Source organism: Rhipicephalus microplus, chromosome 1 (assembly GCF_043290135.1).
Source record: "Rhipicephalus microplus isolate Deutch F79 chromosome 1, USDA_Rmic, whole genome shotgun sequence".
In the NCBI taxonomy this organism is placed as follows: Eukaryota; Metazoa; Arthropoda; class Arachnida; order Ixodida; family Ixodidae; genus Rhipicephalus; species Rhipicephalus microplus.
Genome location: NC_134700.1, coordinates 23,148,402 through 23,174,867, shown reverse-complemented (window position 1 = coordinate 23,174,867; position 26,466 = coordinate 23,148,402). Strand labels below are relative to the sequence as shown.

Genomic DNA, 26,466 nt, shown 5'->3' with positions numbered 1-26,466 from the left:
AATAAAGCGTCTCTTCATCGAACTACGGCTCTTCCTTTGCGCTGCCACCGTGCACTCGTGTCATCGAGAGAACCCATTCAGAACCTGAAACATCTGCTCTCCTTTGTTAGTGTAGAAGCTAGTCGAGGAGGAGGAAATTAACTGGCGCAGTCGATGCGAAGTGGAGAGCTCGCAGCGAGGGAGGCGCTGAAGTCTGGGAAGCTGTCAAGACGCTCACCACTTCGGGACCTGCTGTTGTGCTTCAAGAAGCAGCATTGACATTCGGTACGAGCCTGCCGGTCAACATTGGAGCCTGGAGTTCGGCAGTACTGCGTGTCACTGAACGAGAGCAGAGCCAAAGGTCGTCACTGAGCGACGGACTCACCGGAGAGGCGCTGCAGGGTGCTGCTTCAGGAGCAGAGCAGCAGGGCAGTCGATGTGACAGACTGAGTCAGCGACAGGGGTGACCGGGCAGAGACCTGTTGCATTGTAAGTGGTCATCGCACATAGCGTTGGTGATGAGATGGACGCAGTTCTATATACTGTCAAGTTCATCGGGCTAAGCATCACTGCAAGGTGAGGCCTGCTTTGTGCACTCTCGGGGCCCCCAATTTTTTTTTTTAGCTGAATGCACTTGCGTTCAGGCACACTTTGGGAGATGGCGGATTGAGAGCGAGATGTCATGGAAGGTGACAGTGTGAATGAATCGGATCGCACCCACGAGTTGCTGCTTGAGATTGAAGTGTTAAAGCTCAAGCTTGAGCTAGAGAAAGTGAAGTCATCGTGTGCCTTGTCAGAGAAGCCGGAAAACTGGAACCAGCATTCTAGTATCGCACAGTACACGAAAGAGCTGAAAGCAATCTTAGCACCTATGCACACTAATGAGCCTATGATTCCCGCTTGGTTCAAACATGTGGACGCTCTCTTTGTGGCATTGAGCATACCCGAGGAAATACAGGGTACGATTATGCTGCCATTTTCAAGCGACAAGATGCGCACGTTTGTCGCCAATCAGGCAGAGGCTGGGGTGATGCCGTACTCGGATTTGAAGTCTAGAATGTTAAAGGAGCTGCGTATGACTCCAAGCGAGTACCGCAGTATGTTTGTGGAAATCAAAAGTGAGGAAGGCGAGTCGTGGAACCAAGTGATGGCGCATCTTACTACGTTAGAAGTAGAGAAGTGGAGACATTTGAAGGTCTTCAGGAGTTGCTGATAACGGACAGGCTAAAACAGTTAATGCCAGATGATCTCCGCTTGCTGGTAACTCAGCAGGAAGTAAAGGGTTGGTTGAGGCCCAGGGATATTGTGGGTGTAGCCGCCAATTTCGAAGAAAGCCTCGGCAGCGGCAGGCAGGGCAGCTACCGCAATGATGGGCCAGGAAATTCTAATTATAGGTCGCAAGCCAAATCATCGGCTAGTGCTAATTTCGGCGTTAGTTCAAGAGTATGTTTTCGATGCGAACGGCAGGGTCACTTCCAAAGTGATTGCGAGCTCTCACGTGACACAGCTGCTAATAAAGCAGAAATTACTTGCGTAGCTGCCCAGAATGAGCGGTCATTTGAGAGCCGAGCTACATCGTCATGACACCCTGCCGTCGTGAAAAACTCACTCATGAGAGACCCGCGTCTTGACATTTTTGTGGAAGACAAACCCTGTTTCGCGCGAGTTGATTCAGGTGTGGATATAACGGTGATACGGGCGAATGAGGTATCCACTGAGTTTTTGCGTGAGAGCAGTGGCACAATAAGGCTAGCTGACGCTTTTGGACAGGGTGTTACAGCGCGCCTAATGTACGTGCCTCTCAATCTCTCACACTCATCAGATAGCGCTACACAGCGTGTGCCACTGCTTTGTGCAGTAAGTGATAAGTTAAGCACCAGTGCATCCGTACTTCTTACTCAGGAGGATTATGAGTGCCTTTGCCACTGTCGCCAGGAGTTAATGAGTGATCTGCAGGAGTATGAGGCGATGAGCTGTGCAGCACTGGAAACTGTGCCGGAGCGCCGTTTGCCACTTGGAAAGCCAGAGCAGGCGTCTCCATGTTCCAACCCTAGCTCTAAAGCCGTGCAGCACGCAGCGGAAAAAATACCTATTTGCGGACAGGAGGCTAACACTGAGGTTGAGGGGAACTCCTCGTTAGAAGAGAAAGCAGATGAGGAGAGGGACGCAAGGGAATTTGAGCTGCAGACCATTAATTGCATGTCAAATCTGGAGCAAGGGCAATCGGAAAATCAGAAATCTGCGGTGCAAGATAACACGGCGGAAAGCGGGCGGCTTGGTCCGGTCACTGAGAATTCTTTCGCTCAAGAGCAAAAATGCGATGAGTTGCTGGTCGATGCTTGGCTGCAAGCAAGAAATGGGTCACACAGTATGGTAATCGATGGCCAGTTGCTTTATCACAAAGAGAAGTTGGGTGGGAGACAATGTCTTCAATTAGTGGTACCAAAGTCGCGCCGAATGGGGGTGTTAGAGTTAGTGCACGACAGTGCTTGTGGTGGTCACTTTTCGGAAAAGAAAAGAAAGAAGCGCATTAAGGCGTTTTTTTACTGGCCATCAATGGGATCAGATGTGAAGCTCCATTGTCAGAGCTATCACGGGTGCCAGGTGCATGCGCGGAAACTAAAAACTGACCGGGTGCCAATAACACCTCTGAACAGACCGCAAACACCTTTTGAGGTAATCTATATCGACTGCATAGGTCCTCTGGAGCCTCCTTCTTCACGAGGTCAAAAATATGCATTAAGCGTTGTTGATCTATGTACACGATGGGCAGAGGTAATTCCACGGCTAGCATTGACAGCTAAGGCAACGTGTCAGGCGCTAATCAAGGTATTTGTCGCTGCGGAACGCCTGAGCTCATATGCAGCGACCAGGGGACAAATTTTACTGTCAGACTAACCGCAGAGCTGATGGAGAGGTTGGGAGTGAAAATAAGGTTTGCTACGCCCGACCACCCGCAAAGTAACTGTATCGTAGAGCGTTGGAATGGTACTTTCAAGGGGATGCTGCGGCATGGGATTGACACTCACAGTAGAGATTGGGACCGATTCGTGCCTTGCTTACTGTGGGCATACTGCGAGGTGGTGCTTGAGATGACTGGGAAGTCACCGTTCGAACTAATGTATGGGCACGCATCACATGGACCCCTGAGCATTCTCTGCAAATCGTAGATGGGCAAGTAGACTCCTCGGATCGGACTAAGCAAACCGGCCGCTGTATATCTGAAAAAGCTCAGACAACAGATGAGTGAGGCCGCGAAAGTAGTGGATGAGTGCAGTGGTGAAATCTAGAAACTCTATGCACAGAGGTATAACCTTCGCTCCTCACGGAAGGACTTTTCGGTAGGGGATCAGGTCTTCGTCATGCAGAGTGAGGGCGGCAGCAAACTACAGCCAAAGTGGCAAGGACCCGTGGGTGTCAAGGAGAAAACTCGGACAGACAGTTACGTTATAGTGGACGCAGCGTGGGCCGAGAGGTTAGTCCATGCTAATAAGCTCCATCACTATCACGCGCGCGCCAAGTGGTGGTATTCGAGGCCGACGCCAAGTTCGGAAACATCGAGATGGCACCACAGGCTGTCAGCTCTTGCGAACAAATTTGCGTGACCTTACTGGTAAATGACCTGAGTTCGGGACAAAGCGAAGAACTCAATGCAATTCTTAAGGAATACAGAGAGGTTATGTCGGAACAGCCTCACCGAAGTAAACTGGGTGAGCACAAAATCATATTATCACCTGGCACTAAGCAAACACGACCACATATCTACAAAGTACCAATGGCTTTAAGGGCGGAAGTTGAGCAGCAGATGCACGACTTGCTAGCGTGGGACTTTATCTACCCGGTGCAGAGTGCAGTTGCCCACCCAGGGGTATGTGCGGCTAAACAGGACGGATTCATTAGAATATGTATAGATTACAGGTGCTTGAACGTGATCACAGAACCTGACCAGTTTCCCATAAGAAATGTGACCGAGCTCCTGTACTCCATAGCTAGGGCAAAATACATATCAGTCTTGGATATGACCCGCGGGTATTGGCGAATACCGCTAGATGAAGAATCGCAAAGGTTGACAGCCTTTTCAACGCTCAGTGGCTTGTATGCATGGAAGGTAATGCCTTACGAGTTGCGCAATTCAGTGGCTACTTTCCAGTGAGTGGTAATTGAGTTGCTAAGCAACCTTTGTTCGTATACGTGTGCGTACGTTGACGATATAGCCATATTTTCGGAGACTTGGTAAGATTACATGTGCCATTTGCAGGCAGTATTGCGAACCATTAAGGAAGCAGGTCTCACGGTAAACCCATTGAAATGCAAGTTTTCCCAGCCGTAAGTAAAGTATCTTGAGCATGTGGTGGGGTCAGGTGTACATGCTCCGGACTATGACAGAGTACGCGCTATACAATGGCTCAAGCCTCCTATCACAAAACGTAAACCAAGGAGTGTGCTGGGGCTTCTAAACTACTACCGGTACTACGTGCCGCACTATTGAAGGCTCGTGTTGCCACTGACGGCACTCACAAACAAAAAAGTTCCGAACACTCTGCCGTGGAACTCGGAGGCTCAGGTTGCGTTTGATTCAGTTAAAGAGGCTCTTGTGTCAATTTCTGGGATGGCAGTACCAGACTCCAGCAAATCATTTTGTTTGGCCACGGATGCATCGAAAACGGCAATTGGGGCGTGCCTTTCCCAAAGGATAGGTGAACATGAACAACCAGTTGCATTCCTCAGTAAGAAATTGAGCCCGTCGCAACAAAAGTAGTCCACGATTGAACAAGAAGCGTATGCAATTGTGTGGGCGCTAGAGCCCTTGGGAACATGGTTATTTGGCACAAAGGTCAAAATAATGACTGATCATGATCCGTTGACTTTTCTGACTCGTGTATGACATAGAAATTGTTCATACTAAAGGCACACTGAACAAGGCTGCTGATGCTCTTTCGGGTCTCGGCTGATGATTGGATTCAGTGATTGTAACTGTTTAGAGGCAAGGTGGTGTTTTGTCTGTTTCATATGGTTGAGTTTTTTTTCGTTGTTCTTGTTGTTGTATAGCCACTCAAGTAGCTTCTGTAAATTGAATCACTTTACAGGAGTTTGCATTGCACGTTTAAGTGTTATGTGTGATGTTAAGTGTGTCGAAGAGACTAATAGTTCCGGCGTGATGTGAAAGTATTTAGTTTGTTGTACCAGGCATTTTTCGTTGTGTTGTTGTTGTTGAGATGCGTGTGTCACATGCGGAGGGCCTATTCCTTTGCGTGTATTATTTGGTAACGTGGTTTTTATCAATGTAGTGCCTATTATGAAAGTGTTTTTGTGATTGGTTGTGATGATGCGAGTCCCAACATGTGATTTGTTTGTGTGAAGACTCTTTGTTCAACCGAGGGTTGAAAAAAGGATGTTTGAATCTGAAATGAAGAGCGGAGGTTCCAATAAAGCGTCTCTTCACCGGACTACGGCTCTTCCTTCGCGCTGTCACCGTGCACTGGAGTCATCGAAGGGGCCCATTCCGAACCTAAAACATCTTCCCTTCTTAGCTAGTATAGAAGCTAGTCGAGGTGGAGGAAGAAATTAACACACACGCACACGCACGCACGCACACACACACACACAAACACACACACACACACACACACACACGCACACACACACACATACACACACACGCGCGCGCGCGCTTCTCTACTGCGATCTGATACTAAGCGACAACTGACAGATTCAATCAAACACGGAGTGGTTGGGTGGACTCGATCATCTCTGCTCCGAGTGCAGCACGGTGCCTATGCTGCCTACGCCATCGCTGCCGGGCGGCTCGCTTCGTGCGGCTCCGTGTGCGTGGATTTTTCATGTGATTTTTCATCTAGAGCGAGCACAGATGAGCAGAGCAGCTTGTATAATTAGCATGGGGATAACAAACTTCCGCCAAGCGAAGTGCGCCACGATTATATAGCAGTCATAAAAACGAGATAAGCATCGCCTATTTCTTGTTTTCTCCGAGGTATTTTTCTGTCGCATGTAATGTTTAATGATGAGAACACACACACGCACAACAAATTTTTAACTTTGATTGACGAGGATGTTTGACCCTAGAAAGTTGCTTCAAAACTAACTTGCATTGCTCCAAAACCCACCTTTTTGTGCTGCGAACCTGCTGAAAAACTCCCATTTTGCTGCACCAAAGCTGTCCCAAAACAGCATTATTATTGCTCCCTGAACTGCTTCGAAACACTAAAGTCCACTTCCACCCCTGAGCACGCGAAATATAAAAAGTAACACGTGGCTAGACTACTGCATGCATATGTAAGTAGTGCCTTCGGACAAGGTCACTTTTGGCCAGTATCAATGAAAAAAATGTAGAAAGAAAAAATACCCATCACACTAGCCACTTCCCCTGTCATCTTAGACAGGTTGTAATCAGAACAGTGTTCCAGCCACTTTATCAATGAGAACAGCTGGCTGCGAGATATGAATAGGGATAATGACACATAATCAAGCGAAATGAATTCCTGCAAAGTTGCGGCACACGTTGTCGGCGCCCAACCCGTAGCTTTGCAATATGTGGAACGCTGTCTTTGGCAAAGGAAAAAAGCAAGGTGGTTGCTGACACTAAGCGTTTTTGAGGGCGCTGCTTTCTTTTGCTAGTAGGAGCGCAGTCACGTCTTATTTTTTATATATTGTGGGCTTTCTTTATTAGCAAAAAGGAATCAATTAGTTTTTCTTTATTGGCGTCATAAAAATGTAGTACATTGCAAGTAAATATGCAGGAGGAGGTCCCAAGGTAGCTAACCGCAGGTGACGCGGGGCCTCTTATGTTAATACAAAGAAAAAGCTGAGATACGAACAACGAAATTCTAGTAACAAGGACATTTCGAAGTGTTTAGATTAGTATTCCTAACTTTTGTTACAAACAAAGCAAGATATAGGAAATTTAGAAAATGCAGCAGTTATATATTTAATAGACATTTTTTTGATTTCGTCTTAAAAACATGAATGTGCATTAAATCTTCAACATCACAAGGTAAAGAATTTCATAATGAAACTGATGAAAAAACAATGCTAATTTTCCCATAATTAGAGTAAACTTTAGGTAATAACAGGTTATTGGCAACTGTAAATTTAGTTTTATTGGGAATATTCAATAAGACAGTAGAAAATATGTCGATAATGATGGTGCGGTGAAAACCTTGAAAAACAAAACACACACATTATAAACATACATTTGACAGATGGGTAATACATCAAGCTGGGGGGGGGGGGGGGGGGGGGGCAAAAAATAGGATGCGATGGCATCTGACGTGAAGTTATGAGTCGCATCGCTTGTTTTTGCAATACCACTAATGACCAAATGTGCACTGAATATGAATTACCCCGTGATGTAATGCAATAACTGAGATGACTGTATGAATGCATAATGCAATTCCTTCAGAGTGTCAATGTTAAAACGCATTCGTGACTTGGCCAATATCCTGATACCGTATGAAATATTTTTACAAATAGAATTGATATGTTGCTGAAGTTTCATATGTGCGTCCATTATAACTCATAAAAATGACACATGATCACATATAGGAATAACTACCGAATTCACAAAATGGTGTAGAATCAATGCTTGTTTTTTGTTCGGTGAATGAAAAAGCACAAAACAGGTTTTGGAAGTAATATTCAATATTCTATTATAGGTTGCATCAGTCAACAAGAGAATTAAGGTCAGCTTGAAGTCTGGACACGAGAGTCGCAGAATACAAGTGATGAGAAAAGAGAGTCATATCATCAGCGTAAAGTAAACAAGAAGAATAATTCAGGCAACGCTCAAATCATTTATAAATATTAAAAGTAATTACGAACCCAAAATCGAACCTTGAGGAACACATCTAGTAATGGGGTTGGGACTGGATGTAAAGTTATTGACCGAGACCACCTGAAACTTATTAAGAAGAAAGCTCTCTAATAGCGTTAATACGGGACCAGTTTTGTCACAGTATTCAAGTTTAGGAAATAGAACCAAATGATCAATACTATTGAATGCTTTAGTAAAGTCGACAAAGACAGATCCTGAGATGTTATCAATATCAACGAATGACCTGATTTTGTCAGTGAAACATGTAATTACAGTATCAGTGGAAAGACCACCCCTGAAATCAAACTGACGAGGGGAAAGTATGTTAAATTTGCTTAAGGTCTTGCCATTCGGTTTGTGCTCAGCCCTTGCTACCTTTCAAAGACTCATGGATACCGTGCTTTCTGGGTTGAAGTGGAAAACATGCTTAGTATATCTGGACGACGCCATAGTGTTTACCGCGACATTTGACGAGCACCTTGAAAGGCTTGAGGTGGTCTTACGAGCCATACAGTCTGGCGGCCTGACGTTGAAGCCTGAGAAGTGCCACTTTTGCTACGAAGAGCTGCGATTTCTTGGTCATGTCGTCAGTCATGCTGGTGTTCGTCCCGATCCTGAAAAAATCGCAGCCGTAAAACAGTTCCCTATGCCGACCGATAAAAAGGCTGTCAGACGCTTTCTCGGCCTCTGCGCATATTATCAACGATTTATCGCGGACTTCACACGCATAGCATCACCACTAACTCGCCTCACGAGAGACGACGTCGCCTTTGGTGGAATAACGAAGAGGAGGCTGCTTTTAACGATCTTCGCCAGCGACTACAAACACCCCCCGTCCTTGCCCACTTCGACGAGAGAGCCCCTACGATCCTTCACACCGATGCTAGCAATGTTGGTCTGGGAGCTGTGCTTGTGCAGCAGCAAGAGGGCACAGAAAGGGTAATCACTTACGCAAGCAGAAGGTTAACACGTGCTGAGGCTAATTACTCCATGACTGAGAAGGAATGTTTCGCCGTGGTATGGGCGGTTACAAAATTTCGTCCGTATTTATATGGCCGCCCCTTCAAAGTAATTAGCGACCACCACTCACTGTGTTGGTTAACTAATCTTAAAGACCCTACCGTTCGTTTAGCGCATTGGAGTCTCAGGCTGCAGGAATTTGATATGGCAGTTGTACATAAGTCAGGGAAGCGACATATGGACGCCGACTGTTTGTCCCGTTCACCCATTAAGTCGCCAACCCTACCCAGGAGGAGGAAACATCATTTCTCGGTATCCTCGACACGACCACCATTGCGCAGCAACAACGAGACGACGCTGAGTTGCTTGGCTTAATTAACTACTCTGATGGCAGATCTCGAAAGGCGCCAAGAGTTTTCGCAAGAGCGTTGTCATCATTTTGTTTACGTGGCGGAGTACTCTACAAAAGAGATTTTTCGTCGACGGGATCTGCCTATCTACTCATCATCCCAGCAGCCCTTCGCACCGAAGTACTGAAAGCATGCCACAACGAGGTTACCTCTGGCCACTTGGGTTACACAAGAACGTTGGCCAGGGTACAGCAAAGGTATTACTGGCCAAGACTAACCACAGCCGTGAAGCACCACGTTCGTACCTGTCTCGACTGCCAGCGACGCAAGTCACCGCCAAATAAACCAGCTGGCCTCCTGCAACCCGTACAGGTCCCAATGACTCCATTCCACCAGATCGGCATGGACATTTTGGGCCCACTCCCTACTTCTACTGCAGGCAACCGATGGGTTATCGTCGCGACGGATTATTTGACCCATTATGCCGAGACAAAGGCTATCCAGAAAGGTACAGCAGCGGAGGTGGCAAGATTTTTATCGAGAATATTGTACTGAGGCATGGTGCACCAACCGTCATAATCACAGATAGAGGAACCGCATTTACAGCAGCTCTTTTAGACCATGTTTTGATGCTGAGTGGAACAACGCATCATAAGACCACCGCATACCACCCACAAACGAATGGGCTGACAGAGCGTCTAAGCAAAACCATTGAAGACATGCTTTCGATGTACGTAGACGTCGAACACAAAAATTGGCATACAATCTTGCCTTACATATTCTTTGCATACAACACGGCCAAGCAAGAAACGACCCGCATGACACCTTTCAGCCTCGTTCATGGACGGGAAGTACGAACCATGTTAGATGCAATGTTACCGCACGAAGGCGACGACATCGTCCCGAACGCCGACACGTTTACGGAACGTGCAGAAGAAGCTAGGCAACTTGCACGTTTACGGATCAGCCAGCAGCAAGGCTACGATGCAGGCCGCTACAATGCTCACCGCAGAACAGTTGTCTACCAAGCCGGCGACAAAGTATGGGTTTGGACGCCCGTACGAAAACGAGGACTTTTCGAAAAACTCTTAAGAAGATACTTTGGACCGTATGCGACGACTGAGCGATGTCACTTACGAAGTTGTTCCCGACTGTTCGTATAGTACTAGGCGTCGCCAGCATCATCCTGAACTTGTTCACGTAGTCCGCATGAAGCCTTAGGTCAGCGAGTGATTGCGTGATACTTTACTTTAGCAAAAAAACTGCATTACAGTCTGCGCATCGGGGCGATGTTCTTTCACAGAGAGGCAAATGACGCGTGTCTACATGTGGACGATAACGATGATGGGGCATTTAGTGGGCACGAGGTAGTGGGCCTCTAGCTTCTCTCGAGGTCGAAGAAGACGATCTTGTGGCTCAGCTGTTGAGGGCACGCTGCTTTCGTCGTCCCAAGGTGTATCTGTGTTTTATTCGCATTGTACCGCCACAATATTTAGATATTCTTAATATTCTTACTTCAATTAGTTCTTTTAATGTTTTATCTAGGAAGGGAAGGACGGATATGGGCCTGTAATTGCACACGCTAAGGGGGTCGCTTTTTTTTTAATACTGGCACTACCTTCGCAACTTTTATTTATCAGCAAAATGCCATTTTTGAAACAGCGGTAAAAAATGTTGCTTAATATAGGAGCAACAAAAGATCTTACAAGCTGAATGTGTTTTGAGTGGATGTTGTCTAACCCAGTTCCAGTAGCTTTTAATCCTGAAATAATTTAGCAAGTTTCAGAAGCACAAGTAGGAAAAAGAAACATCGGCTGAGGACTGTGAGAAAATGGAGGAACATAGTCTGAAGAGAAGGCAATTGCAAGGCTATTAGAAAAGTATACATTAAAGGGGTTGGCTACGTCACTGGCCACAGTGAGGGTGACGTTGTCACCCTCTGGGCAGAATTTAAAAATTCTTTTAAAAGCTGTCATTTTTTTCCACAATACTCCCGCTTATAATAACATTGTTTCACCTTTCTTGACAGTGTAGTCAATGTGCTGGAGTAAGTTTTATAGCGTGCTTTCAAGTGGAAAATAAAAATCTGATGTTTCATCTTTTTATATAAGTTCTCTCTCTTGCGAAGAGATCGTATCAGTAAATCAGATAACCAAGGGCACCGCTGGGCAAAGTAGCGTCTGTTAGATGATTGCAATGTGGTTGAACGCTCAACTGCTGAATAAACAGTGCTGTAGAACCTGGTCAAGGCCTCTTCAGAATCATTTGCGGCATATTCACTGGACCAATGTTCATCGGCAATGAGCATGCAGTACTTGTCCGAATAAATGTGATACCTTTAAGGTATTACGCTGCTACGAGTGATTACCTGTTCAAAATATAGGAATACAGGAAAGTGATTGGTATATCACTCGCAATTACAACTTTGACTGACGTCATCAATGTTTGTGACGGTGTAATCGATTAATGACTGTAAGCCATCATCAGAACAGTGTGTTGGTACAGACATTAGCGATTTAAACCCAAAGCTATAAAAACATGTATACTCGAGGGCAGAATGGCTAGAGGAATCTAGTAAATTAAAGTTCATATCACTCATAATTATTATATTCTTGGGCTCAGCAGTAAGTTTATCAAGCAAGTGGTGAAAAGCATTACAAAAACCAGAGGGGTCACTGGAAGGGGATCGATAGACAGCAGCAAAAATAGTTTTTGATTGATTCTGACAAAGACCCAACCGATCAATTTCCAGCCAAAAAGATTCACATTGTGCAACAGTTGAATTTAAATCATAACGCCTTTTATACAAAATGTTCTTTGATATAAAAATAGTGGAACCGCCATGAATATCATCAGTACGGTGACAATATTCGCTTGTATAACTGGGAAAGCCATACTAGTCACCATGACCACGTGACAGGCAAGTTCCGAAGCAATAGATAACCGAGAAATGATGATTAAGGGGAGCTAGTAAAGCGGTAAAACTGTCATGATTCTTAGGCAGACTACGAGAATTAAAATGTATTGAATAAAAGCCCCAGTTCTGCAAAGAAATGTTATGTGCGAAGAAATGAGAAAAGTCACTTGGAAGGAAATAAGCCATTATGCTTTTTTTTTTTTTCAAGCTGAACATTATTTCACGCCTATGCGTTGAACAGATGCAGATCAACGTCACTGACAATTCTGTGCACCACACTATCAAGAGCTTGTCTTTCCTTAATAACACAATTGTCAGTCCACAAAAAAGCCCACTTTATTTGTTTCTTGAGAGCAAGTGCTTTAGAAAACAGCCACTTATTATCAGACGTCAGGGGCTCATTGACGTATATTGGTTTTTCTTGTGCTCCCAAAAAACCGAGAAAGTCTGTTTTTGGCCACGACTTGGGAGCCTATTTCAGAAACTCGGTGCGCTTGTTGCACGAGCAAAAGCGCACAAATATGTTTTTCTTAATTGTGCCACGTGTTGGTACTCTGTGTACAGTGCCGATGTCCTCAGGTTTAACAGGGCAACCGACTTTTTCACCGAGAAGCTCAACAATGTTTCTGCAGTTTTTGCCTTGTGTTGTTGAAACACCTCTTGTTTCCAAATTATTGAGGTGGAAATGCTGTTCCAGATGGCCAATCCTTTGCAGCAGTGTCTGATTATTTTCTTTCAGGTGCTTGTGGTCAGATATAAGGCCACTGTTTTCCGATTTTGGCAGCTTCAAACTTGCTGCTCATGAAATTCATGGCTTTGTTTATGTCATCAACCTCAGATTTCAGCCCCGCCGCGGTGGTCTAGTGGCTAAGGTACTCGGCTGCTGACCCGCAGGTCGCGGGTTCGATTCCCGGCTGCGGCGGCTGCATTTCCGATGGAGGCGGAAATGTTGTAGGCGCGTGTACTCAGATTTGGGTGCACGTTAAAGAACCCCAGGTGGTCAAAATTTCCGGAGCCTTCCACTACGGCGTCTCTCATAATCAAATGGTGATTTTGGGACGTTAAACCCCACAAATCAATCACTCAAATCAACCTCAGATTTCAGATTGTTCACACTTGCAGGATGGCACTCAGTCACTGCATATTTTACCGATTCTAACGTCTTTTGAATGGCAGCTAATTTTCTTTCAATTAACGCCTTAAAGTCTTCAAAATCTTTAAAAAGCAATGCAATGGTAGGAGCCATATTAAAACGAGCGATCAGAGCACCTCAGTGAGGGAAAAAAAAATTAAACGCAAGAATAAAGCACTTGAATCACCTGTGTATGCTGTGAATCACAGTTAGTATGCTGTTGAAAGTAACACAGACAGATATTGTTTCAACATGCGCACATCTGCCTCAGTGACATCTTAATAATTAGGGAAGTACTTAAGGAGTCATAAATATAATTGAGACTAATTAATTGCCATTTAGGAAAAAGTTAGTAGTGGCTACTACAGCAAACAGGGACAATATGCACCGTTCATGTAACGCCGTTCCTCTATCTTTAAATCATGCTGTGAGATATCTAGGACAACCTGTATACTATATATACTACAAGCTCTATCATCACACACAACAAAAGCAGCACAATAAACTGATAAAAAATATTGCTGTCCCACCTTGCCAAAGCTCGCTTTGCCTTGCAGAAATTGCTTAAAGGGGTGGTGCCACTATTTTTATGATATGTGCATTCTTTGCTGCAAGCATTTTCTATAGCTCCAGGAACCATGATACACGCACCAAGATTCATTCATTCTCGCTAAATTAATTGATATCGCCTTTGCTATGTGGAAAGTTTTCGGTTTAGGCTTCTGGGCGCCGAATCGGGCTGTGAAGTGGAAGTATAGCTTGGTCACGTGGCCACACAAGGCTGTGACGCATGTCCTGGTGATTATAATCTTGCTGGCTTTCTCGCACACACGTGCCGCACAAGCACCTGCAAAACAAACTTGTAGCAGTCGTGACTTTGCCAAGCTTGGTACATACGTGGTGGAGGTTTCGGAAGGTAACTCACCTCACTACAATAGGCATGCGCATGGGAGGGGGGTAAGGGGCAGTCACTTTCATAGTCACCTACGAGAAGGGGGGGGGGGGGGTGCAAACACAGTCCCACACATTGACTTAATAGGGAGGGGGTGTGAAGGCAGACCCAAGCACTGACATAATAGCGAGGGGGTGCACTGTAATGAACTTTTGTTCACCGTGGAGGGAACACTTGCACACACCTACACTCACTACAGATCTTCTTACAGAGCTACGATCGTTGTGAACATGCGTGCATTGGGCTTAAGTCGGGAGAATGAGCATTTTGGTACACTTTGGAGGCGAATTAAAATATATTCTAAACGTTTGCGGTGTCCGACCGTTCGTGTGGAGTGTCCTAGCATAGAGAGTAAACCCACAAGAGGCTTGTTTTAGCCTCAAAATTTGATGGCACTACCCCTTTAACGCCTGCAGTATCTGCCACCATCCAAAAACACAAGGTTTTTATTGGACGAGGCAATTCGTGGTTTCCTCACATTACACACTCGTATTTCTAGTAATCATAAATCACAAACTTGTCCATTCAGCGGTTTTACTGTTACCTAGAGATGAATGCATAACCATTGTTGTTGCCTCTCGTAACAGAAGTATTGCACTGCTCAGCATATGAATAAAAGTCAAATGCCCGGCATAGTGGAAGGAAACTCATAAGTGTCATAATTGTGAAGGTTTTATGTCCCAAAACCCCGATAAGAGAGACAACATAGTGAAGTGCTTCTGTAATTTCAACCGCCAGGGGTTTTTTTACGTGCACCTAAAACCGAGAACACAAGCCTCTAGCATTTTGCCTCCATCAAAATGCTACTCGGGTTTGATAGTGTGCCCTTCGGGTTGGCAGTCAAGCACCATTTTCAGTGAAATATAGAAAGACGGTAAGCCAAGTAGTCTGGCACAAGCAAAGCTTTGCTTGCCCCTATTTTCCAAATAGGGCTGCTGATTTCCCTTTCATTGCCTTGCTTTTTTAGCCCTGAGTTATTCTTGCAATCTCAAGAAAAACTGTTTTCCCAGCTCGGGTTACAAAAAACCAGGCTGCCATTCAATCACAAGTGGGTTGAGTGAAGGTGCCTGCCGAGCTATGGGGCCTGTCGACAAGGCCACACGCGGCAAAGTTATGTGTACTAGGCACTGTATTGCTGGTGTATTTTGCTAACTTTTACTTGCGTGGTCAAGTATCTCGTAGCTGCCACCGTGATGTGGTTGAGTGGCTAGACTGTAACGACATAATTGTTAACTGACAGCTGGTTACTTAAGCAACCCTAGCATGGTCGTGTGCCACCTTAGCAAGTGCTTTCTGAAGCGACAGGAGTCCTCTGGAGTTCTTAGTGACAGTTTCTCTGATAATGTGGTGATGTGCACAGTGCCATCTTGTTGAAGTTGCATACATTACACTACGAATCTAGAAATTCTTGCGTACCTTACTTGATGTTTCTGAACAAAATGTACTTTACTAATTCTAGGAATTGATGTATAGTTTAACTGATATAGCATGAATTCCGCTTTGCCTTGTTCATGTTACCCATAGCCCGTGCGGTGTGCCTTGATGTCTTGCTAGTGCGTAACCGTAGCATGCTGTCCTCGCAGCCGGTCATCGAAGGCTACCGCAACAAGGATGAGTTCTCCATCCGCCAGGGGCCCAATGGTGAGCCCAAGACAGTGGGCTTCCTGGTGGGCAGTCCGGCTGGTGAGTTGTGCTTTTCAAAAGAGAACTCTTTACACTTCATAGATGCAATGCTTTGTCGTCATTCTTTGTTAGCACAAAATTTATGCATCAGTTTTTAGGCAGTTCACTGTGGACATGAAAATCTTAGGCACAATACCTTTGATTTCCTTTACTTGCTCTTGAGCTGTAAACATCAACAGGTCTTTGACCAGACCATAGACGAAAAGTTTTCATTTTCCCAAAAGCGGCTGTGCCCGACTTGCTCTTCCACATTGTTAGTTCTCTCTCTTTATATATACGTATATATATATATATATATATATATATATATATATATATATATATATATATATATATATATATATATATATATATATATATGTATATATATATATAGTGGGGAAAAAGAACATGCAGACCATAATAGACAGGAATGGGGAATAAAGACTTTCGTTAGTTTGGCACTTTCTATTTTCACTAACGTTTCGTCTGGTGGACCAGACTTTGACCACTGTGTACAAATAATTTGAAAGTGGAATTAGCTGAATGGAATACTACACGCAAGGTACCCTGGGCAACTCAAAGACTTCTGCTTCTACCTTGCGCCCCATGCCTGCTCCGGCAGTGCAGATTGTGTTCTAATCGCAGATTTGGAGGCGTTGCTCTACGGCAGAGTCTAGTGCTCGCTCACAGTGTACATCAGCTGCTCCGACTTGCCATTGGAATTCAACATGAGTTGTTTTTCAAGCAGTGTGGTGTCACAGACAGAAAAGCAGCACTGATAGGATGCAGACCTTGGGCTAAGGTCGACATTTAGCCTCATGTTGACGAGTTGAACACCACAGCCGGGCTAGAGGGAGACGCAATGCGCATCGGATCTCCCCTGTAGTGAGGGGGCAATTTTCTTACTGTATGTATAATATATATATACATACAGTAAAAAAATAAAGGAGCACGCTTCTGAAAATTGGATATTCCTTTACTCTTTTACATTACCGCCGTGGCACGAAGGCCATGCTGCAGCCGAGATGTAAACAAGTAAAGGAATATACAATTTTCCAAAGTGTGCTCCTTTATTTCTTTACTGTATAGGTGCACTGCGCATCAGATCTCCCTGTAGTGAGGGGGTAATTTTCTTGGGGCAAGCATAACTGAATGTGGTGTTGGAGCTAGGGAAGACAGGTGCATGTCGCAGAGCTGTGTTCAACGTCGATGGATGCTATAGGGGCGTACGGCTCAAGTTTCGCCGCGCGCGTGCAGCGCCGTTTCCTCCCCTGGCGGCCTTTGCTCCAATTCATTGCCGCACACGGGGCGCGCTCGTCCGCAGATTCGCTTGGAGTACGCTGCTTGCTGCTTCGCCGTGATGAAAACTAGCGCGCCTAAGAGGAAAAGACCGGGTTCTAAATATTGTTGTGTAGTTGGGTGCCACAACAGCGTCGCAAACACGAAGGGAAAAGAGCCCATCGTCAGGTTTTATTCGTTTCCCGGCAAGTGGTACGAGACAGACCGCCGAGAAGCCTGGATTAGGGCTGTGCGGCGGAAAAAGTGAGTGACCGTTTCTCTGTCTTTCTCCTGTCATTCAGTAGCTGAACTGCACTAAATTACCTTGCTTTCTAATAGCTCTGATGGCTCCCCGTGGCTCCCGCAAAAAAACACACGAATATGCAGCAGGCACTTTGTGAACAATGCGAAGAGCGAGAACCAGGCCAACCCAGCCTACCTGCCGACTCTGTTTCCGGATGTTTACAAAAAGCGGCGGGTAAGCGGTGACAGACACGAAAGGTAAAATGAAGGGTAGAATCAGCCAGATTTTGCACTGATTTATACTCGCCCTGCTTTTACCGCAGGTGGGCAAAGTGGAGTCGATCAGCTGCTAGAAATTTGACGTCGCCTCATCCACCCGAGGAATCCTCACCCGTGGACGTGCTGTCGAACGCGTCGGAGGCCGACTGCTCGCTAGACGCGAATGCGCAATCCAAAGCCTTGGAGCAGGGCTCGCTGCTCTTGACGGAGGTGGAAGTCGACGCTCAGCAGTTCACATTGACTTGCGTCGCGGTTAGTTGTCTTACAACGTGCAGATCGCAGGCTATGTGACCGGTGGCATGTAGCTCACCATGTATAATTGTTTTTCTTCGAACTACATTCGAACTTCGAACGGCTCTAGAAACATTCAGATAGCTGTGTATGGAAAGTAAAAAGAAAGACTTCGAGACTGCATTTTTTCTCAGCCTCTTGCAAATGCATAGAAATTGCAATTTCGGTGTTACTTTCACGAAGAATGCAACGCTGCTAGCATGAAACTAATCAGCTTTTACTCGGTTTAACAGTAGAGATAGGAGGAGGAGAAGTTCACGAAACCAGGGTATGTCAAGAAAGCAGGTTCGGTTGCCGGCCGCGGCGGCCGCTTTCATGACGCAGGCGAAAAGCAACAACGCCCGTGTGTTTGAGCTTTCGGCACACGTTAAAGATCCTCAGGTGGTCAAAATTAATCCGGAACCCTGCACTACGGCGCGCCCCGTCGTCTGTGTAGCGTCGGCACGTTAAACCTCATAATCAATCAATCAATCACGAATCCACGATGAGAAGAGGAATCGAGCGAACGCATTCCTAATCAAAATCAAAGCCGCAATAGAACGCCAACGTGTTACTCGCCATTGAAAACCAGCAGCGGCGGCACGGCAGCTCGGTATGCCTGCGGCCAACTAGGGCGGTTCTCCGCCGCGCGCAGCGCTGCTAGTATCGCTCCGGTGCGCCACCTGGCCCAGCCGTACGCCCCTATGAGCGATGCTGATGTTTGGGCACCATCTTTTGGTGCGTTAAGGCATTGCCAAATTGCACTTCTCCATTTGGGAAACGTGCCTAATTGTACAGGCACCTAGCAACAATATGTTGCAGAATCTAATTGTGGAGGCCACGGTTGTGCTGCACCCTGCTGAGCAAGAGCACTCTGAGGGGAAACTGCGAGATGCAATAAAACGCATTTGTGTAGCCTCCAAAGTATGCAACCGTGGCACAGCGCTCGGCTGCCGATGGTCATGGCTTTGAGTTTCAGTGACGCAACTTTTTTTAACACTTGAAGGTTATATGGCCATATATATAGCTTTCACATCAATTCATCATTATTTTTTTTTTATTTAAAGCTTGTTAACCGGCTTATATGCTCGGAGTTTAGTAGATTATAAGCTGAAAGGTGAGTCGAAAAACGTGTTTTCTTTTTCAAAATCACGTAGTTATAGTTTTTATGTGCTTTCACAAGTTTAGTTTTTCTGCTTTAACAACAAAAAAAGAATCGAAGATTGTAGTAAACTCGAAGGAGGGTAAAATTGCTTTTAAAGAGCGCGAGGTAGCAACTAAAGAACTAAAAAGTGCTCATTGTCAGAGTCCTCTAAGAATAGTCACCTGGCTGCTTGCCATTGCATTGCACATGAGGGGTATAATAAAGCCGCATGCTCAAAATAACTATGATTGTCAAGCTCCTATGACGGAAAGAATAATCTTTAAAAATATATCTTTTCCGCATAGGTGAGCTTTCACTGATACCTCTAGTATGCATTTTTTTCAAGATCTATTTTTAAACAACTTCTAGAGTTTGGATATATCATGATTTTGGTACACCTGATAGCCCGATTGGCATGAAATTTTGCCCACATATTCCTTAACATGTGAAGGGGGAAAGTATTTCCTTTAAATTTTGATACAAACCTAAAGTAAGCAGTTAGTATGGTTAAGGATTCTGAGAAATTTTATATTACAATTTTTCTTGGGAATCAAAATGTTTTATACATACTTTCTTGATAGTTATTTGCAACATATAGTTAATTTGGAGTAATATGAGCCATCAGTGGCTCAGAACTGTAAAAACTTAGTGGCATAAAAAGTTTGTCGGAAGTAAACTACGCTCTACGAATTGTCATGGCACAAAATGAGCGTAAAAGCCTATATATACAACAGGAATTTCATTTCGCTAGGCTGCAGATTAACTCTACTTAATTGCATCTTCTCTTATGATGTAACATATTGCCACCATTGATGAACGAGCCGCTGTGGCTCATACTCATTTTGTGCTGAGAAGAATAAGAGAACACTTTCGTTGCTCTGGTTCAGGTGAACTCCTGGCTGTAGGTCTTGCTTTGCTCCTGACATAACTGGCGGAGGTGCTGGGTACGTTTACTTCGGCTGTGTTGGCCATCTTGGAGACAGCTACATCTCCCAGAGCAAAAAGCAGCCGCCGCCTGCGTCGGTTACCCCTCTGAATTTGGTTCCTTGGCATGGACACCCAGAAAGATGGCAACTCCGATGACAAGCCAGGCGGTCCAAACCAGCGATGCCCATGGTTCTCTTCTCACGCATAATTTTTATGCGCCACAGACACCAAAGCCGTTTTATGGAGACATCTTTGAGGATGTTGATGACTGGCTTGAACACTTTGATCGGGTTGCCAGTATCAACGAAAGGGACAATGTTTCCAAGCTGCGCTGAGTTTACTTCTACTTGGAAGATTCTGCAAAGACGTGGTACGAGAACCACGAGGGCTCCTTTGCAACCTGGCAAGAGTTAAGCCGACAGCTTTGTGACGCCTGTCGCAACGACGAGATGAAGGAGAGGGCTGAAAAAGCCATGTCCTGCAGAAACCAGCGTCCGAACAAACGAGTATACATGTTTGTCGAGGACATACTTCGGCTCTTCAGGTGCGCGGACCCTGCCATGCTGGAGGAAAAAAAGGCGTGGCATTTGATGCGTGGAGTAAAAGATCAGCTTTTCACTGGGCTAGTGCGCAATCCACTGACAACAGTTGCCAAGTTCATCAGTGAGGCAACCACGATGGAACGTACTCTGCAGCAGCGGTCGTCACAATACGAACACCAGATCCCGGCCACCGCATGCTCTATCGGCTCTGACAGTGAGAGACAGGCCCTCGCAGACTTCATTCGAAGTATCATTCGGGACGAATCGCGACAGCTTTAGGCAGTGGGATCGCATCCACCTGTGTCGCACCAATCATTCCCGAGGCCCCAGTCCTGACATGCGCAGCGACATTGCAATCCCCTGCGCCACCGGCTGCAGATCCTGCTATGCGGCCAAGGTACCAGGCTATGCAATCATTTCAGGACACAGCTTCGAGCCCACCTCTCGCCTCAAGGTTTCCGAGCTCTGCTATCACTGCGGCGAAGCGGGTCACGTATACCGGAACTGTCAATACCGGCAACTAGGTCTCCGTGGCTTCCATCCTGACGCTCGATGCCCATGCTATGGTGAGCGTCCCCGCGAAATCGAAGCCTATCTCATGGGCCAGCAAACTCCTTCGACTATTCAGCACCACCAGTCGAGATCACCATCGCCTCACCGGTCTACGTCACCCAGTTTGCTCTCATGTCTTCCGCTCCTTTCAGGAGCCGGTCACCAAGTTCCCGCTGGGGAAACTAGGATTGGCGACTTCTGGGGGTGAAGTCACAGTCCGGCGAACTGTCAAAAACCCTCCTTCGACGCAACGACCCGATGAGGACCATTCTGTTTCTACAGTGTTCTCCGAATATAGAAAGATTGTTTCTGCCGAAATCGCCGTCTTTGGCGACAATCATGCTGTCAACGCCCTCGTCGACACCGGCGCCGACTATTCTGTAATGAGCGTTACACTCGCATCTGAACTGAGGAAGGTTACCACACTGTGGCAAACACTCCAGTCGCGCATGGCAGGTGTCTATCTGGTGATGCCCTACTGGTATGTGCACGGCACGCATTCGAATACGTACATGAAAACTTGCAGGCTCTTTCCTCGTATTGCGTGTGTGCTCTCGACCAGTCATTCTAGGAATAGACTTTCTTCGTAAACATGGTGCCGTCATCGACCTCCGTGAATTACTTGTGTTGTTTGAGGATTCCTTTTGCGCTGCAACTGACAGTACGCAATTCCGGAAAAGAGCGCTCCGTGTTACCGACGATTCTCTGACTCTCCCACCTCGAAGCAGCCTCTTTGTCAAAGTAAAATTGGGACAGGACGTGCCTGACGCGGTAATTGCAGAGGTCAATTTGTCTCTCCTTATTTCACGACAAATCTGTGTTGCCCGAGGAATCATTCAGCCTAGCAACAGGCATGTTCACATGCTAGTCACGAACTTCAGCGACGAATATCACCACCTAACCAGACACACTGCCATTGCATATTGTGGAGAACTTGCTGATGCCGATGGTTCGTCCTCGTCAGCTTCATTTTCATTGAATGGCCACCCTGACTTCGCGAGCACTCTCGACGTAAATGAGAGACTACTTCGGCTCAACAAGAAAGCCTTTTGTGTATACTCTGCTCATTTCAAGACTGCTTTGCCACTACATCAAAGGTTAAACAGACACGACTTGCTCAGCATCATATCATCACGGAACCCACCGAGAGACCCATCTGACAACATATCTATAGGGTGTCTCAAAAAGAGCAAAACGCTATACGTGACCAAGTCCAGCAGATGCTTCAGGACGACGTCATCTAGTCATTGACCAGTCCCTGGGCTTTGCCAATTGTGCTAGTAAAGAAGAAGAATGGTACGTGGGGCTTTTTCGTTGATTACCGTAAACTGAACAAGGTCACCAGAAAGGACGTTTATCCTCTACCCCGGATAGATGACTCGTTGGACCATATACGCAATGCTAAATATTTTTCCTTCATGGATTTGCATTGTGGCTACTGGCAAATTGCAGTGGATTAGCACGGCTTTTATTACTCCCGACGGCCTGTACGAGTTTAAAGTGTTGCCTTTCGGTCTATGCTCAGCGCCAGCTACTTTCCAAAGAATGATGGATACGGTTCTCCTGGGGCTCAAATGGCAATCATGTCTTGTTTACCTTGATGACGTCCTGGTCTTTGCAGACACGTTTGAACAACACGTCCAACGCCTTTAGGCAGTTCTTCAGGCAATCAGAACAGCGGGGCTTTCTCTCAAACCCGAGAAATGTAATTTTGGATATGAAGAACTGAAGTTTCTTGGTCACGTTGTATGTTGTGCTGGCATCCGCCCAGATCTGGAGAAAACCCGTGCCGTTGCTGCCTTTCCCGTGCCCACAAATAAGCACGACCTGCGCCGATTTCTGGGGCTCTGTGCGTATTACAGGCTCTTTGTCAAAAACTTTTTGAAGATTGCTGAACCCCTCAACAAGCTTACAAAAGACGGTGTCTCGTTTGTTTGGGGTCCGGATCAGCGCCATGTGTTCGACACCCTCCGAAACCTTCTCCAGGCTCCGCCTGTACTGGGTCATGTTTATGAAAGCACCGACACGGAATTACACACTGACGCCACCAACGTTGGATTAGGAGCGGTATTAGTTCAGTGGCATAATGGCATAGAGCGCGTGATTGCTTATGCAAGCAGAACGTTAGCCCCAGCGCAGAAAAACTATTCTGCAACCCAAAAGGAATGCCTCGCTGTTGTCTGGGCCATAACAAAGTTCCACCCATACTTGTATGGCCGCCCATGCAGGGTAGTTAGCGCCCATCATTCCCTTTGTTGGCTTGCGAATCTCAAAGATCCCTCAGGTCGTCTAGCACGATGGAGCCTTCGGCTACAAGATCTTGATGTCACCATCGTCCACAAATCTGAGCGGAACCACATTGACGCCGACTGTCTTTCATGTGCACCAGTCGAAAATGCAAACGCTGACCTTGAAGACGACGACACTTTTCTTTCTGCCGTATCAGCAACCAGCTTCGCTGAGCAACAGTGTCAGGACTCGGAGCTCATCCTGCTTGTTGACTACCTGGAAGGGCGCAATTCCCACCCTCCTCGAAGCTTTGCGCGCTCGCTATCCTCCTTTTGTTTCCGAGATAGAGTGCTTTATAAAAAGAACTTCCATCCTACACAAGCTACGTATCTGCTTGTTGCGCCAACTACGCTTCGTAGTGACATTTTTTGTGCGTGTCATGACGAGCCATCATCCGGACACCTCGGCTATACACGCACGCTGCAACGGATTCAACACTCTTACTACTGGCCACATCTCACAAAGACTGTGAAGCACTATGTTTGCCCATGTCGCGACTGTCAGCGACGTAAGATTCAACTTTTACGACTAGCGGGACTACTGCAACCAATAGGCCCACCAAAAGCGCCCTTTCATCATACTGGCATGGACTTGCAGGGGTCATACCCCACGTCTTCACCTGGAAACCGGTGGATTGCGGTTGCTACTGACTACTTAACACACTTCTGTGAAACAAAGGCACTTCCAAAAAGCAACCGCAGCAAACGTCGCCCAATTTCTCGTTAACAGCATCGTCTTACGTCACGGTGCGCCAGCTAACGTCATAACTGATCGTGGGGCAGCTTTCACCGCAGAGATGCGGCAGGAAGTCCTGCAATTAAGTGGCACGGAACATCATAAAACAACGGCTTAGCACCCGCAAGCTAACAGGCTGACTGACCGACTCTATAAGACAATTGCAGATGTGCTGTCAGTGTATGTGGACATCGATCAAAAGAACTGGGATGCCATCCTTCCTTACATAACTTTTGCGTGTAACACTGCTGTTCAAGAAAGTACCGGTTTCACACATTTTGCTTAGTCCACGGTCGTGAGGTCACGACGATGCTCGATGCCATGCTACTGCCCGACATCTTAGGAATATACCACAGGGATGCCGCCAAATTCGCGCAGTGTGCAGAAGAGGCCCGTGAACTTGCTCGTCACCGCATTCAATATCACCAAACCGCGAACGCACGCCGCTGCAGTCTTCGTCGCCGTGAAATTATTTTCAAGCCTGGTGATGAAGTCTGGGTGTGGAACCCTATCCGACAGCGTGGCCGTACAGAAAAGCTTCTTCGCCGCTACTTCAGCCCTTACAAGGTCGTACGATGTCTCAGCGACGTTACTTACGAGGTTCTCCCAGAAGGCGTTTGAGATGTCCTGTTGCACCCCGCAAACTGAAGTCATTCGCATTTCACGGCTCAAACCATACTTTTCGTGCTGTGAATCACCAGTGGAGTGACTGACTTTATTGGTAACTTCGCGTCTTTCTTTTTGTGTCGTCTTTTCCTTACATTCTTTCCAATTTTTCTTATTTCTCATTTGACTCCACAACCGACTACGTTATTCCACCTTACACCATTCATTTTGCTTGCATAGTAGTTTTTATATCATTTTCTTTTTTCTCCTTCATGTACAGCATCGAGACGATGCGTCTTGGGAAAGGAGGTAATGCCACCATTAATGAACAAGCCGCTGTGGCTCATACTCATTTTGGGCTGAGAAGAAGAAGAGAACATTTTCGTTGCTCTGGTTCAGGTGAACTCCTGGCTGTAGGTCTTGTTTTGCTCGTGACAATATTTTACAGGTTTTATCGAGTCGACGTTTCCACAAGTAGACTTGTCTTCCTTAAAGACTCCACCGGGGGTATTACATAAGGGGTGGGCTACAAGATATACAACAAGGTGAACATTTTGTTGCATGGTATATTATGATGTGACTGCTTCCATGAAAGCAGATGGGTTTGAGTTAGTAATATCCTTACTCAGATCATTCGAGTCCTTGGCTGCTCGAGGAAAAAAAGACGCGAAGGTCACAGCACGAGCATGAGGATGGGCAACGTTTAAGGGGTGGCCTATACGATATGATATGCAGGATGATGGCAAAATATACGGTGCTTAATTTAGTGTGCTGTGGTATAACTGTTGGAATAATGGTAAACTAGCAATGAGACGGTGATTGGAAAGTGTTTGTAAGCCAGATTCTGCTTTTAAAGTTGTTACGTTGATATCATATGAAATATCAGAATGGATGAAACGAATGACACGATTCTGAAAGGGCTCAAACGCGTTTGTAAGGAAAATCTGGCGAGGATTCCAAATGGCTGTTGCGTACTCTAGTTTGGGCAGTATTAGTGTCTTGTAAGCTTGTAGTTCGACATGCTGGGGAGCGCTGTGTAATTGTCGTCGTAAAAACCCAAACATTTTGTTAGCTGATGAGATTACATTTGTCATTTGTGCTCACTAGTCGAGGTTACTAGATGTCATCACACCTAAGTACCACCTCCAGTGGCAGATTTACTATGTATTTTATATTGGAATTCTAACGTGTTAGAGCGACGAGAAAATGGCATTATTTTTGCGTTTACTAGTATTTAAAACTATTAACCGGCATTAACACCAATCTTGAATGTTTTTCAAGTACTGTTGAAGAGCAAAATGGTCAGTATTGTTAACTGAACAATAAATAACCATCATAAAACCTGGATTTTGCAAGTAACGTGTAATGGTAAGTCACTTATGTATATTAGAAAAAGTAGGGAGCCTAAGGCATGCCTGATCCTGCTGGAAGAGGTTCAGAGTTAATTACGCACCATGACTGCAGGAAGTTAGTAAGAAATTGCTCAATTCATGTTACAACTCCAGGATGCAGATTTCTTTGTGAGAGTTTTATTGTAGTAAGCACTGATAAGCTACTCTGTAGAATGCTTTCACAAAAGCAAGAACAATTTTATCTTTTTGAATGGTAGCGTCTAGATTCAGGTGTAGGTCCCGAAAAGAGGCAGCTATGTGATTGTGTAACCCATGCCGGGACTGCTTAAAAAAATTGTTAGCATCAAGGAAGTTGATTATAGTGGGAGATAATTTAGACTCTAACCAAAAGTTTTGAAGAAACCTGACAATTCGAAACCGACTTGGTTTCTTCCTCAGGGGTGAACGCGTAGCAGCAGCGTCT

The 26,466-nt window shown here is 45.8% G+C and overlaps 1 protein-coding gene across 5 annotated transcripts in view; it reads left to right on the top strand.

Annotated features, from left to right (window-relative positions):
• The window catches only part of LOC119178135 (tRNA (uracil-5-)-methyltransferase homolog B), a 227,847-nt gene that overhangs the window by 34,988 nt on the left and 166,393 nt on the right, over positions 1–26,466 (top strand). For all 5 annotated transcript variants that reach the window (XM_037429299.2, XM_037429298.2, XM_075890797.1 and 2 more), the window contains one exon: positions 15,705–15,804. In XM_037429299.2, the coding sequence (XP_037285196.1) occupies positions 15,705–15,804 (100 nt within the window). The remainder of the gene's footprint in view (positions 1–15,704; positions 15,805–26,466) is intronic.